We start from the raw sequence: 15,451 nt of genomic DNA, 5'->3' as shown, positions 1-15,451 counted from the left end.
ATATAATAACTGTACAGAAAAAGTCCTTCTTCAAAAGGTAAACAAAAACAATTAAAAAGTGAAATTTGAAGACATAACAATATAATAATATATTTAAAATTATCCGAGCTCTTAAATACCAATTCTCTAATAGTAAGTAGGCTATACTTTTTATTTTATGATAATTTTATAACGCATTTTACAACAAAGTCGACAGACGTTCAGACACGGTGACGTCATCCTAGTCTGGCTCGTGCCCAGGTTGGGAGGGGGGGTTGTTGGAGGCGCGCGGGGATGCGAGAGGAAGGAGGAGAAGAAAAAAAAAAAGGAGGAAAAAAACCCATCATCAACGCGCTGGCGGTGCGGGGGTCACGAACTATGACCTTTAACAGAAGAAAACCAAAACAAATATTTTTATAAAATAGCGGAGAGCCCCAACATCCGTGTCCACCGTCTCCCGGAGGTAAGTCTCGGTCCCGGGTTGAAAACCGTAGAAAGCTCTCCGTGATATACCGGATGATGAAAAGAGCGCAGCTAATTCTCCTCTGCTAGCTCTTTTTGCTAAAGCTAGCCGATGCGGAGCTCCCCTTCCTGCCCGACTCCCGACAGCCCGACTCCGGCAGCGCGAGGGTCGGGTGGGAGTCTCGACGGAAGGGACGTGTGCAAGTCGGCTCGCGCTACAGCCGTTGATTGCGGTGGCTCGTGACGAGGCAGTTGGTATAAAACGGTTAGCCAACGTAGTGGAAGATGAACTCGACCCTTTTACCTTCTTCGGGGCGCATAAAGTGTGTTGAAGTGACAATTAATTTATTCAACAAAGTTGGTATTTTTTAATTTTTTTTTTTTACATTTACTTCCAGGATGCCAACAGTATGTAAAAATTTTTTTTGCTCCCAATATATTTATCATATAAGATTTATCTCTCCGGTGTTATTGGCTGCCGGCCAGATTGTCCATTTTGTTCGTTCGTTGGAGGGGGGCGGGGGAGGGGCGTTGACGGACACTCTGTTGGGCCAATCGGTACAGAATACGACGCAGCGTGTTCCACCCCTTTTGGGGTCTGAGCGTATAACTGCAGGCACATCAATCAGTTTTCACTTATGCTGTCAAATTGTGTTTTTTTTAATGATAATTACCCCCCCAAAAAAAAGAATAATAAAAAAAAAGATTGAACCACTGCGCAAGGAGTATATGCCATCACTTAATTATGCCAAAGAAGATGCACAATGCATTGTCACTCCCATTTGGTATGCAGTTTTATAGGCTTTGGAAAACATAAATAGACTGTATGGGATGCACCCATGGCCCTTAAAGATAGATAATTACTGCAGCCTTTATACATACAAGTAAAGCAATATTAAATATGGAAATGCACAATATATCTATTTAAAAAATAGAATAATATTAAATGCACTAACAAAGCAATAGTGCAAAGATGTACCCACACAAACATATACCATTTGGTGTATACATACGCATTTAAATAGTATCAATCTTTGGATAATGCTTTATCACAGTGTTTTGATGCACTTCTGATCACAACACTTAGCTTTTGATAATTTGTGGTGCTTTTCTGGCAGTTCTTTTTTTTGCTTTTTACCCAACTATTAAATACACAAAACATGTTTCGCAGTCTTTTGCCACAAGGTCACACTGGACAACGTGAGGGTCCATCAGACTGTAGTGTAATCCGGTTATCAACGGTCTCTCAAACCTCATGTCTAGTTCGGATTTAAGAGATCACAGACTCGACTTGAGGGGACGTCCTTGCAGTCGTGCCTAAGGTAGAATATTAAAGTAGGTTAGATGTGGAAGAATAAAAGAAAACCTGATGTTAATGACACAATATATTTGTTAATTATATGATGGCATGTGCAAACTTGATGTTCCATATTGTTTTTGCGGTCTGGAGTTATGGTGTCAAAACCAATGGAGAAAAACTGTAATCCAGCGACAAATGTCTACGCTTCAGCTGCTAAGTCGCATAAATCAGCCAGAACATCCCCTCAAAATCATCGAGAAGATTTCAATCAACATCATCGTCGCGTATCCTCTGTGATCCGCAAGCGCAGCGTTATATTCATAAAGCCTTCGTGGCGTCGGCCCCGCTCCTCTGTGACAGTTTTGCACCTTTTGTGGTTGATTATCTGTGGCATCTTTCCAAACAGACCTCGCCAATGACCTTACATCACCATGACGACCAACCTCAATCTGCTCTCTCAGCAGAAAGTGGACTCTGAGCACGAGGCAGAGGTGAGCGTGCTGAGGGAGATGTTCGTGATATACTGTTTGATGTCCGAGTTGTCCCACACAAAGACAAACCTTCTATCCACAAGTTCTCCAGACAGTTCAGTGTTATCGTATAATAAAATGTCTAAGCCTTGCACAGACTCAAGTAAAATAGACGTGTGTTGCAGGCTTGTTAATTAGAAGTTGCGTGTGTTTAAGCGTGTTTAAAGTGTGTTTCAAATTGTAGGTGTCATCCTCTCCTTCAGAGTCCACGATGAGCGAGTCTCCGCAGCGCTTTCATGTCATCTCCACTGAGCCTGCTGCAACGCCACAGCGAATACAGGTAACGGCCGCGTTAGTTGGCTTCAGAGAATGGGACACTGACGGGCAGGTTGATGTCCCGGCGTGTGACGTATCTCTTCCACCCTCTTCCGTCTTCACAATGTCATCCTCGCCTTTTTTTTTTTTAACCCCGACCCCCCCCATGTTGGTGCTCGTTCCTTCCCACCTCTCCCTCTCCCTCCCTCTCTCTCTCTCTCTCTCTCTCACCATCTCCCTTCTTCCAACGCCCCTCAGATTGTAACCGACCAGCAGACGGGTCAGAAGATCCAGATCGTGACGTCGATGAAGCCGTCCAGCGTTTCCAAACAGCAGTTCATCCTGACTGCGGCCGACAGCTCGGGTGCAGGCAAGGTCATCCTGGCCTCGCCGGACAGCCACAACGCCAAGCAGCTCATCTTCACTGCTGCAGACAGCCTGATGCCAGGAAGGATACAGGTACAGCCCCCCCCCCCCCCGTAATGTCCCTACGTCCCTACATATCGATGATCCTATCGGCAACATCTTGGTTTCGATATTTGTTATAATTTTCCAACATTGTTGTAAGAGTAAGAGTGATTTTGACATTGAGTTAAGATGAAACACAAGATTAATGGCCTGTATTTGACTTTTGCCTTTTTTTTTTAGATCGTCACGGATCCGGTGTCGATGGAACGGTTGTTAGGGCAATCAGGGGACTTGAGCCGACCGCAGCCAGTGGAGTACTGCGTGGTGTGTGGGGACAAGGCTTCAGGTACTAAAAGCTCACAGTTGCATCACCTGTTGATGTGAGGATCTGTGTGTTTACCTTTTTGGCTCGTGTATCCGGATGCCATATCTGACGCTCGTCGACCTCACGCCTTCTGTTCAGGGCGTCACTACGGCGCGGTCAGCTGTGAGGGCTGCAAAGGCTTCTTCAAGCGGAGCGTGAGGAAGCACTTGACCTACAGCTGCCGCAGCAAACAGGACTGCGTCATCAACAAACACCACCGCAATCGCTGCCAGTTCTGTCGGTTGAATAAATGCCTTAACATGGGGATGAAGACTGACTGTGAGTTTGCATCAAAATCCAGGACACCCCTACAATAACATGTAGACAAAAAAGAGCCAGAAACAAATCAGGTATTATCAAAGTATCTGCAGGTCTTGAAATGTAAAGAAACATTCAGTTCCAACTCCAAAAGTAGTCCTAATGTTCATTTACTAAGCGCACGGGGGGGTCGTTATTTTATCGCCAGCCATCGACGGGAACAGCAGTCATAACTGTTTCTCTTTGTTTATTCTCAGCTGTCCAGAGTGAGAGAAAGCCCATCGACGTAGTGCCCAGAGAGAGGCACGCCAACTCCGCTGCCTCCACCCAAAAGATCTACATCCGCAAGGACCTGAACAGTCCTCTCATCGCCACGCCGACCTTCATCTCCGACACGGAGACGGACGGCTCCAGGTCAGTGGGACTCGGACCTGCAGACACACCTCGTTTCCGTCTCTCAGCGGGCTCATGGTGTTGATGATGTTTTTTTTTGATGATGCTCTGTGTCATGTGCAGGTCCAGCCTGCTGGACCAGGGCATGCTGGTTAATATCCAGCAGCCTGTCATCCAGAGTGATGGAACTTTGCTGCTGGCCATCGACTCAAAGGTACAGCTGTTAGAGATATAACTGTCTGATCTGTCGATGTTCTTGCATTGTGCCGCGTGGGCTAGTTTTATCTGGTGCTTTTAAAGTGTTATGGGGTCAACTAAATATAATCTGTGAACCTGTTTTTATTCATCATGCACTGTGTATTAACTCCCACTACACACGTTGTAATCTCTTTCTGCCAGAGCATGCACGTTTTAAGTTTACACTCACGCAGCATTACTCACAATCCTACGATGAACAGAAAGTGTGAAGAAAAAACAGCTAAATGTGGAGCTGCAGATGGCTGTAAGAATGCCGACAGTCTGCTCCTCGGTTCTATATCACAGCAGTCCGAGTCAAGACGACAGTGATGATAAAATAAGGTCCCCTAACGTTTATAAGGGATCTTTAGACGGCATCCATGAGGGAAACCGTGGAACTGCTCAACATGTCAGACAGGCGGCAAATTCCAGGATAACATGGGTTAATCTGTACATACAGCGACTGCACTTTTAATACGCTTTAAGAAGCATCTGTCATTGCAGGCAACACACTTTGTTTTAAAAATGATTTTACTCCAGTTCAGGATCACCTATTGCGTGTCTACGGTGCTTTCCGGTTCAGCTGACGTACTTTAAATAATCTGCATTTGTCTCCAGATGGACCCTGGCCAGGGGGACTTGGGGACACTGGCCAATGTGGTGACATCACTGGCCAACCTGAGCGACTCACTAAGAGAGAATCTCAACAATGGCGATACCTCAGACAGCCAGCACGAGGAGCAATCTGCCAGCGAGATAACACGGTCAGTGAGCCTCTTCTTGGTCGGCCTCGGCACCGTGTGTCGAGCTAGTGGCCTCTTTGGAAGCAGATTATGTCAAATAGAGCAAAAATATAATTTTAGACAACAAGAGTTTTTGTCAAAGCGGGTAATTTAAAAGGTGTGTGCGTTTTTTGTGTGTGTGTTCTTACAGTGCCTTTGACACCCTGGCCAAAGTTTTCAACCCCCAGGAAGCAGGTGTGGGACAGAGTCTGGCCGAGAAGCCGCAGTGTGTCAGTGGAACAACCATCCAGCTGATTGGTCGAGACCAGGAGACCCCCATCATTGAGGTGGAGGGACCGCTGCTCACAGACAGCCATGTCGGCTTTAAGGTGGGTGGAGTCAACTCATACAACTGTTGTTAAATAACTCACACGTTTGTTATTTATTATTTCGGGATATTATTATTTTTAAATATAATTTTCTCTCCTATGTCTTTTTTTTGGTCTTTTCCCCCTCGCCTAGCTGACCATGCCCAGCCCCATTCCCGAGTATCTGAACGTTCACTACATCTGTGAGTCGGCATCCAGGCTGCTGTTTCTCTCCATGCACTGGGCGCGGTCCATCTCTGCCTTCTCAGCTCTTGGGTAAGACTGCATTTGACACAGGGAGACTTCAATCATAGAGCAACGCCGCCGTCCGTCTACGTGCTCACACGTGTATCTCTTTTTTTTTTCCGCCTCAAGCCAGGAGGCGAACACCAGTTTGGTGCGAGCCTGCTGGAACGAGCTGTTCACTCTGGGTCTGGCTCAGTGCGCTCACGAGATGAACCTGTCCACCATCCTCGCTGCCATCATCAACCACCTCCAGAGCGGCATCCAGGACGGTATGGACCACAGGCCTCGCCGACACTTCTCAGTAGGACACACACACACGCACTTGAAACGGGAGTTGAGAAATGTGATTTTATTTAGTTTTTTTTTGGGGGGGGGGGGGGGTTATCATGAAAAACTAGACCCAAAGCATAGAAGAGCTGCCAGCTGTCATTGTCAATGTGTAATTCATGATGGCTCAACATACAACAGATTGAATCTAGATGTAAGATGAGGAAGATGAAGGCAACTGCAACGTGACAAAATCTGTCATTTGTTAAGAGTGATGGGGAAATCTTTGACGGTGATCGGCTCATTTTCATGCAAAAAAAACAACAAAAGTATGGAAATCTATGAGAAAATGACTCAGTAAACATGAGTTTATGGTCTCAAGTCTTCTTCAATACACCGTGATGTTCATTTAATAAATGATGGTCCATTTAGAGTCAAAAAGTATGCTATAGGGCGGGGCTTAGTGTGATTGACAGGTCGCTGCCGCTACCAGAGCCGTACACGGCGTCTCTATGACACTCTTCCGCATTCTAAATATAGTAACTTCCTTTTTCATTGGTTGCAAAAAGCCAAGATGGCCGACGGTCAAAATGATGAACTTGAGGCTTCAAAACGTCGGTCCACGAACCATCAGGTGACGTCACCGTGACGACGTCCACTTCTTACAATACAGCCTGCGCGGTCTGATAGGATAAAAAACCCGGAGGCGGTGATTCCGGTTTGGTGAAGTGACTTTCCTGGTTGGATAAAGCTTTACAATTTAAAATCTTAGTACCTCAAAACATTTTCTTCTCCCTCAGACAAGCTTTCGGGGGAGAGGGTGAAGCAGGTGATGGAGCACATTTGGAAGTTCCAGGAGTTCTGCAACAGCATGACGAGGTTGGAGACGGACAGCTACGAATACGCCTACCTGAAAGCAGTCGTGTTGTTCAGCCCGGGTGAGTCTGCTTCTCTTGACCGAGTTGATGACACAGTAGTTTACAGAAGTTTATTATTTGAATGAATGACCTGTGTGTGTGTGTGTGTGTGTGTTTGGCAGATCACCCCGGTGTGGACAGCAGTGGGCAGATTGAGAAGTTCCAGGAGAAAGCCTTGATGGAGCTGCAGGACTACGTACAGAAAACCTACCCAGAAGACACCTACAGGTACGTTACCTCCTCCAGTCTAACCCGTCAGCTCAGCCTCCCCATTTATTTTGAATAATATATATATATATATATCTTTTTTTAAATAATAGCTTTTAAAACGTTAGAATTAAGATTTTATTACTATAAGAAGCTATTACTCATAAACACTTGGTTCTTTTTCTTGACAAATTTTTTTGGTCACTTAAATTTGTATTAATTTAGGCATAATAACATTATACATAGATACAAAATGTAGGTTTGTCAGACAAAAATAAAATAAACCACACAATGGGAAAAATAATAATACATTTAATTAATTAGTGCTTTAAAAATACATGTCTAATTAAAAAAACAAAACAGTGTTTTGTCTAGAAAAAACATCAAATTACACAAAGAACAATTCAATGACTAACGATCCTCAGTGAAGATTATAAAGAAGAAGGAAAAACCCAGTCAGTATAAGGACAGAAGAGCACAGGATGTTAAATCAGACTTCCACAGAGAGGAACTTATTAATTCTGCGGGGCGACTCCCGTCTGTCATACTAGAACATCACCGAACAAGTCCTGGAAAAGGAGCGAGAACCTTACCGCGCTTATACGGGGGAAAAAAAACCCCCATTACCTGCAAAAGAAAAAGAAACCAATCCGACTCTGCGTGACTTTCCCCAGGTTGACCCGTATCCTCACTCGTCTGCCGGCCCTGCGCCTCATGAACTCGGGCGTCACGGAGGAGCTCTTCTTCACCGGCTTGATAGGTAACGTGTCCATCGACAGCATCATTCCTTACATCCTCAAGATGGAGACGGCTGAGTATAACAGCCAGGACTCTGACCCTGCAGAATGACGCCCCCCGCATCGCTCCAGCATGAAAGATGAGCGAGTCTCCACTTCAGGTACTCTTCTTCGTGGTTTTTTTCTTTTTACCGCGGAACGCCGGGCCGAAACCCTCGCGGCGGCCCCCACGCTTCTTTTTAAAAAAACAATGCATGGTGCAAAGTCGTTCAGGAATCCATCGGTAGATTAAGAAAAAACGGGATGTTCTCTGGTAGTCTTGAACTTCTGGTAAAGGAATCCTCTGCAGCTGCGCTCATCTCCTTTTTAAACGTCTTAACGGCACTTCAAGCTAATTGCGTGTGAATGCAAAATAAGCCTTTTCAAGACGGTTTCAGTCTTTTTTCCAAGACTCCCCACGTCGATCATTTAGCCTCAGCTTGCGGAGAACAGAGGAGCTGCATCAACGAGTTTAAAATGGACACCTTCCCCTCGTGGAAGTGACGTTTCATCTTTGTAAAGTCTTGAAGATTAAAGTAAATCTCGGTACTTACTTTTCAAGTGTACTTTAAAAGCTGTAAAGTATTTGTTTTGTGTTTTGTATTTGGGAACATTGGCGCGTTACAAACAGGTGTTTAAGGGGGCCGTTGAAATAGAGAATTCAGGCTTTCACAGAATGGCTTCAGAATAATAATAATCTCTCTCTTCAGTTCTGAGACTGGAAGGTGCGAGACATCAATGTACAGTTCTTAACTTTTTAAATACATATAAATCACATTTAAATAATAGTTGGAATGAGAACTCCAATCAGGTACAAAAACAATCTCGAACCTCAACTAATTGAATTCTTAATCTGTATTCAACACGGCTGGCTTTCATGGCATTTTTTCTACCACACAGTGCATTACAACATGGCCGACATCCCATTTCATTCAGTTTCACTTTAACTAAATCAGCCAAATTAGCCAGTTAAACTGACCACGTCTATAAAATATATATATATATATATATATATATATATATATATATATATATATATAATTATTAAATATATATACATAAAATATATATATAATTATTAAATATATATATAATTATTAAATATATATGTAATTATTAAATATATATATATATATAATTATTATATATATATGTAATTATTAAATATATATGTATATATAATTATTAAATATATATATATATATATATATATACATATATAATTATTAAATATATATACACATTAAATATCTCTCTCTTTCTCTCTCTCTCTCTCTCTATATATATATATATATATATATATATATATATATATATATATATATATATATATATTTATTAAATATATATGTATACATATATATATAATTATTATATATATATATATATATATATATATATATATATATATATATATATATACTGAATGACATCTCAGATTTTGTTTTTGGGTTTGTTTTCATGTTTAGGTACATTTATGTCTGGATTATTATCATGGATATGTTGTTAATATAACCTGTGCAATCGCCTCATCACTTTCCATTTTACGACAATCAATTATATGTTTATTTCCTTCTGGACGCATTTTATATATCGTGTATTTATCCATGGCGTTTATTTCTCTTGAGGAACTAGATTATCTTAAAAGATTTTGGGTTTCAGAAATGTTGCTTCTGTGTAGCCGTGCTACAGATTTTGTACTTGTGTTTGTGCACATCAATCAGCTGTTTGTGTTCATGCTGACTAAAACTTAGTGTCTTGTGTGTTTTCTAAAAAAACTTTTACTTTCTTGTGAACAAATTTGCTCGTTGCATACTAAGTGTACTTAAAGTACTTTTTGGGCAGGTTTCCCCGATTTAAAAAACAAACAAACGCGATTCTCTTTAGGGAAGCGTCGATGTCTTTAAAAAAAAAAAAGAAAAGAGAAAAAAAAGGGTTTCTATGGAGACGGGCATCGGCTTAACGGTTCCAGAATACGCATCCGCAGCAACATGAATGATGACGGGAATGTAAAGACGTCAACAAGGATTATGTCTCGTGAAATATATGTCACTTGTAATATTTTGGGGGAGTTTCAAACCCACACGGACTGTTTGTTTGTAAAAAGGCACTGTTGTGAAATAACCTTTGTACATGTAGTTTCATTAAAATGAGTGCATGATGTTTTTAAAGCCGGGTTTTATAATCTTGTCGCCGTCTGCCCCAATAAGGAGCGTCGTTATCAATTTTTTATAGTGCATTGCAATGCATGAAGAAGTTGCTTAAAAGTGCATTTTATTAAATGCAGTATGAAAAAAACAAAAAATGTTTATTTAAATGTCGTGGCTTTTAAAAAATATTAACCATGAAGCAGCTAACACGTTAGTGGATATTAGAGCAGGAGGCGTCAGCTTTGTGGATTTAGCATCCTATGTGTTTTTTTTTATTTTTTTTTTTATACGATGTAAATGTACTTTTGGTTTTCTGCTCGCGTACGACGCGTTTCTTCAAGCGTCGGGAATCGAGAAACAACATTCATGTTTTTTGTCACGACCCCCACATTTCTACCTCACACCGACGAAAGATATAAAAAACGAGATGTAATAAACGACTCGGGGCTCCTGTATCGGCATTCCAGTCTCCGAGGCTGGCTTCTCCGAGGCCGCACGCCATTTAAAGAAATAAACGATTAAGTATGAAATACGACACGACTGAGTCTCTTCATGCTGGAAACGTCTGAGCGGTGGTTAAAACCGGTTTATTAAAGCTAAAGTGAAGCTACGACACCCGTGAGATCTATTTCAGGATCCCCTCCCATGTAAATATATAGCTTTACGCACCACAAAAAAAATAATGTAATTAATGTGCAGTGTGGAAACTGAGCCTCAGTCTCTCAAAAGGACTCGCTGCACATCCAGGAATGTACATTCAATAATCTCCATTCATAAAATGAGATTTTGTTTATTATTTATAAGAGTATTCACTATGTCAGATGTTTGAGAAAATTGGGTTTACGCTAATAGAATTTAATTTAAAAAGTGACTTGGAATTATCCAAATGTGCCCATTACAGAGTAATGTAAATTATACAATTTGATTTAAATGGAATTAATTTATTCAAGTGTGTATTGTGTATTATTTATGTCTATGTAATTTATTTTCTTATCCTTTTTGGGTTGATTTTTTTTTTTTACTCGGGCACAAGGATTTATGTTTAACTTGCCTTGCTGTTTGTAAATGTGCCGTTCAATAAAGAAGAGAAAGAAAACAACAACAAACTATTTCAAGCTTTTTAAATAAAATAGAAGTAAAAAGTACAAATTGGCCTTTTTTTTTTATTATAATTTTTTTTTACTATTTATATTAATTAAATATGATATATTCATAATTTTGTTTTGTTTCTTTTTTTTTTTTTTTTTTTTTACAATTCTTCACAATGTTACACTGGTAAATATGATAAATAAAGAAGGGAAAGGTTTTTGTTTATAAGGTACATTTTTGGTTAGAATATATATTTTTGGTAAATTAATTATGTTTTTATTATTATTATTTTGTATCAATAATAATACATGTAAGTATGCCTTGTTTAGTTTATACTTTGTCAAATAAAAATTAAAAAACCCTCCCAACCTCCGGGGTCGCTCACATGACGTCATCAGAACGCGCCTCTCCCCGTGCTGGCCTCCGGTGGTGTTGTGGTGTTGTGAACGCGGACTCAAAGGACGCCGAGATGCCGATGAAAGGTCGGTTTCCCATCAGGAGGACCCTGGAGTACCTCCAGAAGGGAGACATCGTCTTCAAGAACCGAGTGAAGGTCATGACGGTGAACTACAACACGCACGGAGAGCTCAGCGACGGCGCAAGGTCAGAGGCAGAACACACGCACACACACACACACACACACACACACACATGGTGCATTCAAGCTAGCGAAAAGTGTGATTATTATTATATATTTATGCAGATTATTCTCTAAAAGGCTAGTTGGTCGCTGGAGACAAAAACACTCAATGTGGTTGCTCCTCGGTTTAGAAGATTGTACCAGTATTAATGTTAACTTGTTTTAATTTCTTCTGTATTTATATTAACTGTTTTATTTATATATATATATATATATATATATATTATGTTCGGTCAATAATAATAATAAATAAAGGTTTGGTCAATAATATAATTATGTGTATAATATTATTATTAGTTTCATTAAAATGTGTGTGTGTGTATATGTGTATATATATATATACACATTTTAATGAAACTAATAATAATAATATTATACACATAATATATAACATATATTATATAAATAAAAAATAAGTATATATATATATGTGTATATATAATTTTTTATTTATATATTCAATAATATTATACACATAATTCTATTATTGACCAAACCTTTTTATTGTTTAGTCAATAAAATAGTGAAAGAATGCACATTACAATTCCTCCGGAACCCAGGTCGATGTCTTTTTATTATTTCAGAACATTTCAGATATTAAAGAAGTTGGAACCAGAGAATTTTTAGCACAAGCAATTAATTTATAATCAAAATAGATGCCAGTTATTGACAGTTATAGATCGATACGCCAATCATTTCAGCTTCACTTTGTTTAATTAGTTTTTACCTTCAGATTTAAGCCTTTTATTTATGCCACTTCTAATTTCCTTGACTAGATAAAATAACTATTGCTGCTTATATTGATAAAACAATATGTAATAGTGTAAATTAAACACTCGCGCTTTGGTCCAGTCAGAACCAAGAGGATGAAAAAAAGTACTTTAAAGAAATGTTAAAATAATTCAGACCACCTGTCTTGTGCCGCTCTTAAATGTTTACTTGTTCTTTTTTTTGTTTTTTTTTGCAGAAAATTTGTGTTCTTCAATATTCCTCAGATTCAGTACAAAAACCAGTGGCTCCAAATAATGATGTTCAAGAATATGACACCGTCCCCGTTCTTGAAGTTCTACCTGGGTGAGTTATTCTCGTTGTTTGATGCACGCCGGAGACGTTTTCCGTCGGGTCTTTGTGCCAGAAAAGTTCATTTTAACCCCAAACCGGATATTTTATGAAAGTAAAAAAAAGACATTTCTGTCAGAAAACCATGAAGGCAAAACTTCTACTGTGTGCGCTCTGTTTACCTGCATTAATATTACATCATCATTATTATTATTATTATGTGTTGTATCAAGCCTGGGCTGATATACTCTCTCTCTCTCTCTCTCTCTCTCTCTCTCTCTCTCTCTCTCTCTTCCCCCCCCCTTTGCAGATGATGGGGAGCAAGTTCTGATGGATGCGGAAGGGAAGGACCACAAACAAATTGCACAACATGTGAAGATGATTTTGGGCAAATCAGAGTAAGATATTCTAAAATATACAGTTACTGTATCAGTAGTTACTTTGGGCAAATCTGCCGTTCCACCACGTCCCAAAGGTGCTCAGTTGGATTGAGATGTGGTGACTGTGGAGGCCATTTAAGTCAATTCATTATATATATATATATATATATAATTTATTTTTATATATATATATAATTTATTTTTATTTATTTATATATATATATATATATATATAATTTATTTTTATATATATATATTTATTTATATATATATATTTATTTATATAATATTTATTTATATATATATATATATAATATTTATATATTAAATATATTTAATTATATGTAATTTTAGTTATTTTGTATAACTTTTAGGATGTTCTAAATGTTATGTAAAGTGTCTGAGTACCTTGAAAAGTGCTATATAAATATATATATATTTAGTAAATAAATGCATTTCTGATGGACGTTATAAGATCACAGCAAAAACAATCCATGATTGTACCTTCAAAGTAGGAAACTAATGTTATTAACGACAGTAAAAAGTTGGGTTGGTAATCCCGAGAAACTAGCAAGAGGACATTTTTCCATATTTTTACGGCTCTTTTTTTTCTCCAATGAAAGTCGATGGCAACACAAGCACCAAAAGTCATTAAATCTAAAGAGTGTCACCAAGTCGCCCGTCCTTTCAGGCCCCCCCCCCCCAAAAAAAATACAAATGAATGTAAACACAGTTAGTACACTTGTGATTTTCCGACTGACATTTAAAAATGCCTTCTGCAGAGAAGTGTTACAAGCCGAGGCTCGAGCCAAGATGCAGGCCTCCAACCCCGCCAACTTCGGGCCCAAGAAGTACTGCCTGAGGGAGTGCATCTGCGAGGTGGCGGGCCAGGTGCCGTGTCCCGGCAGCACGCCGCTGCCCAAGGAGATGACGGGGAAACATCGAGCCCAGATGGCGGCGGCGGAGTGAGAAGCCGAGGAGGAGAGCCGAGTACTCTACGTTCACCGGGACCGTGGCGTCATCATTTTGTACGATTGCACTTTTTTTTTTTTTTTTAAAAAGGACTTTGTGCATTGCAAAAAAAAAGAAGATGTATCTGTAGATACGAGTGACTGGATGCATCGTGAGGACGTCGCCGGCTGGACTGAGACCCTCCATTGAACCCCCGAGCAGCAGGAAACCACCAATACGCGCACACACACACACACACACAGTGAAGAATCCTCACATCCAGCAAAGTGTCAACAATGTAAATGCACAAATAAAAAATGTAAATGGATTTGCCCGCCCGTGTTGCTGTCAGGAAAACCGTGTAAACCTCGAGTCGGCATTAACCACAAAGAGAGAGAAACGTTTTACAGAGACAACTTTTATTTTCCATGTTTTTTTTTTTTTGTTTTTTTTTTATTCTGGTGCTGAGATGAAGTTTGTGCATCAAAAAGTTTAGCAAATTACCTTTTAAAAAAAAAAAAAAAAAAAAAAAAAACAATCAATCAACCGCTTGTACACATGAAGAAGCTCCTGGAGTCGTTCACAAAACATTTTAGTGTCACACGCTTCAGATCTTCTCGTGGATATTAGTCTGAAGTCCATCCTGACGTAATACTTGCTGGCTGTAACGTAGTGAGTAATTAATCTGTTTAAAAAAAGCTGCGTTTAAATGATCTTTAGAAAAGGGGGGTGTTAGTGCCTTTGTTTGAAGATAGTGTTCATGATGAATGACTCCTTGTCGTCAGTCCAGATGTATGGAAGCAGGAAGCAGAGTGCACACACCTGTACCTGTAGTGCGATAAGGAAAACCTTTTTGTTCACTTGGTTCAATGCTGTAAATAAAATAAATGCCAACGTGACGCAGACGAGATGCACAAAATAAAAGATAACTTGACTGGATCTGCTCGAGTAGGACCACGCAGACGGCGGGGGGAGGGAGGGGTTAACGTTTAAATCCAGTTTTACAGAAATGAACAGTAACACTTATTCATAGTTCACGATTACGGAGTAAAAGCGTACGATGACGTCATCATAGTCACGAGTGAAAGTCTCATAACGGGGTTTCTCTGTTAATTTCTCGCATCAATCTGTGTGACGAGGGGAGAAAAGTCACGTGACGGATTTTTTAATAATTTAAAGCCCCGCGATGACATTTTTCGATAAATAACCAACTTACCGAATCATCGCAGGCTGGTCGTGAAATTTGTATTTGTGTCCCGATTTAAATTATCGGATGGTTATTTTGGTCGCGGTTTCGAAGCGGTAAATGTGCGCTTCGGTTCTTTTTGAGGTAAACTAAACTCGGTGGCACTAATGTCAATAAAGTTTTTTTAAAAAAGGGGGGGGGGGGGGGGGGGGGGGGGGGACGCGTCAATGTCTGAAGTTGTTTAAAAGCCTTTCGTGTCTCCAGGAAGGAGCCGTCAGAGGCTGCGACGGTGGAGTGACATGTTGAG

The 15,451-nt window shown here is 40.0% G+C and overlaps 2 protein-coding genes across 7 annotated transcripts; both read left to right on the top strand.

The window, feature by feature from the left end:
• Positions 1-258: 258 nt before the first annotated feature.
• nr2c2 (nuclear receptor subfamily 2, group C, member 2) lies at positions 259-11,341 on the top strand. Of its 6 annotated transcripts, none has more exons than XM_034537916.1 (16): positions 259-442; positions 2,148-2,232; positions 2,456-2,551; positions 2,785-2,985; positions 3,175-3,280; positions 3,398-3,577; positions 3,814-3,970; positions 4,073-4,163; positions 4,805-4,950; positions 5,120-5,297; positions 5,431-5,552; positions 5,652-5,791; positions 6,590-6,727; positions 6,829-6,934; positions 7,588-7,811; positions 11,327-11,341. In XM_034537916.1, the coding sequence occupies exons 2-15, from the start codon at positions 2,173-2,175 to the stop codon at positions 7,760-7,762; spliced, it is 1,896 nt and encodes a 631-aa protein (XP_034393807.1). In that variant the 5' UTR covers positions 259-442; positions 2,148-2,172; the 3' UTR covers positions 7,763-7,811; positions 11,327-11,341. The 6 variants fall into 6 exon arrangements, with proteins under 6 accessions (XP_034393807.1, XP_034393810.1, XP_034393809.1 ...); XM_034537919.1 differs by lacking the exon at positions 11,327-11,341 and having other exon boundaries at positions 2,475-2,551; positions 7,588-7,673; positions 7,758-8,663; XM_034537917.1 differs by lacking the exon at positions 11,327-11,341 and having other exon boundaries at positions 288-442; positions 7,588-7,673; positions 7,758-7,865.
• Positions 11,331-14,286, top strand: mrps25 (mitochondrial ribosomal protein S25). Its single transcript, XM_034538011.1, has 4 exons — positions 11,331-11,531; positions 12,536-12,642; positions 12,938-13,025; positions 13,790-14,286. Exons 1-4 carry the CDS (start codon positions 11,398-11,400, stop codon positions 13,974-13,976), a joined length of 516 nt encoding a protein of 171 aa, XP_034393902.1. The 5' UTR covers positions 11,331-11,397; the 3' UTR covers positions 13,977-14,286.
• Positions 14,287-15,451: the final 1,165 nt, after the last annotated feature.

Source organism: Cyclopterus lumpus, chromosome 7, assembly GCF_009769545.1.
Source record: "Cyclopterus lumpus isolate fCycLum1 chromosome 7, fCycLum1.pri, whole genome shotgun sequence".
Classification (NCBI taxonomy): domain Eukaryota; kingdom Metazoa; phylum Chordata; class Actinopteri; order Perciformes; family Cyclopteridae; genus Cyclopterus; species Cyclopterus lumpus.
Note: the sequence above shows the minus strand (reverse complement) of the source record. Positions and strands in the feature narration are given on the sequence as shown.

What these genes read in the sequence shown, in the direction of transcription:
- nr2c2 (XM_034537916.1), top strand. Translation starts at nt 2,173, where the DNA reads ATGACGACCAACCTCAATCTGCTCTCTCAGCAGAAAGTGGACTCTGAG. An exon ending in CATGGGGATGAAGACTGACT is followed by an intron (nt 3,578 to 3,813) that starts GTGAGTTTGCAT and finishes GTTTATTCTCAG; the next exon opens with CTGTCCAGAGTGAGAGAAAG. An exon ending in TACCCAGAAGACACCTACAG is followed by an intron (nt 6,935 to 7,587) that starts GTACGTTACCTC and finishes GACTTTCCCCAG; the next exon opens with GTTGACCCGTATCCTCACTC.
- mrps25 (XM_034538011.1), top strand. Translation starts at nt 11,398, where the DNA reads ATGCCGATGAAAGGTCGGTTTCCCATCAGGAGGACCCTGGAGTACCTC. An exon ending in GTTCTTGAAGTTCTACCTGG is followed by an intron (nt 12,643 to 12,937) that starts GTGAGTTATTCT and finishes CCCCCTTTGCAG; the next exon opens with ATGATGGGGAGCAAGTTCTG. An exon ending in ATGATTTTGGGCAAATCAGA is followed by an intron (nt 13,026 to 13,789) that starts GTAAGATATTCT and finishes TGCCTTCTGCAG; the next exon opens with AGAAGTGTTACAAGCCGAGG.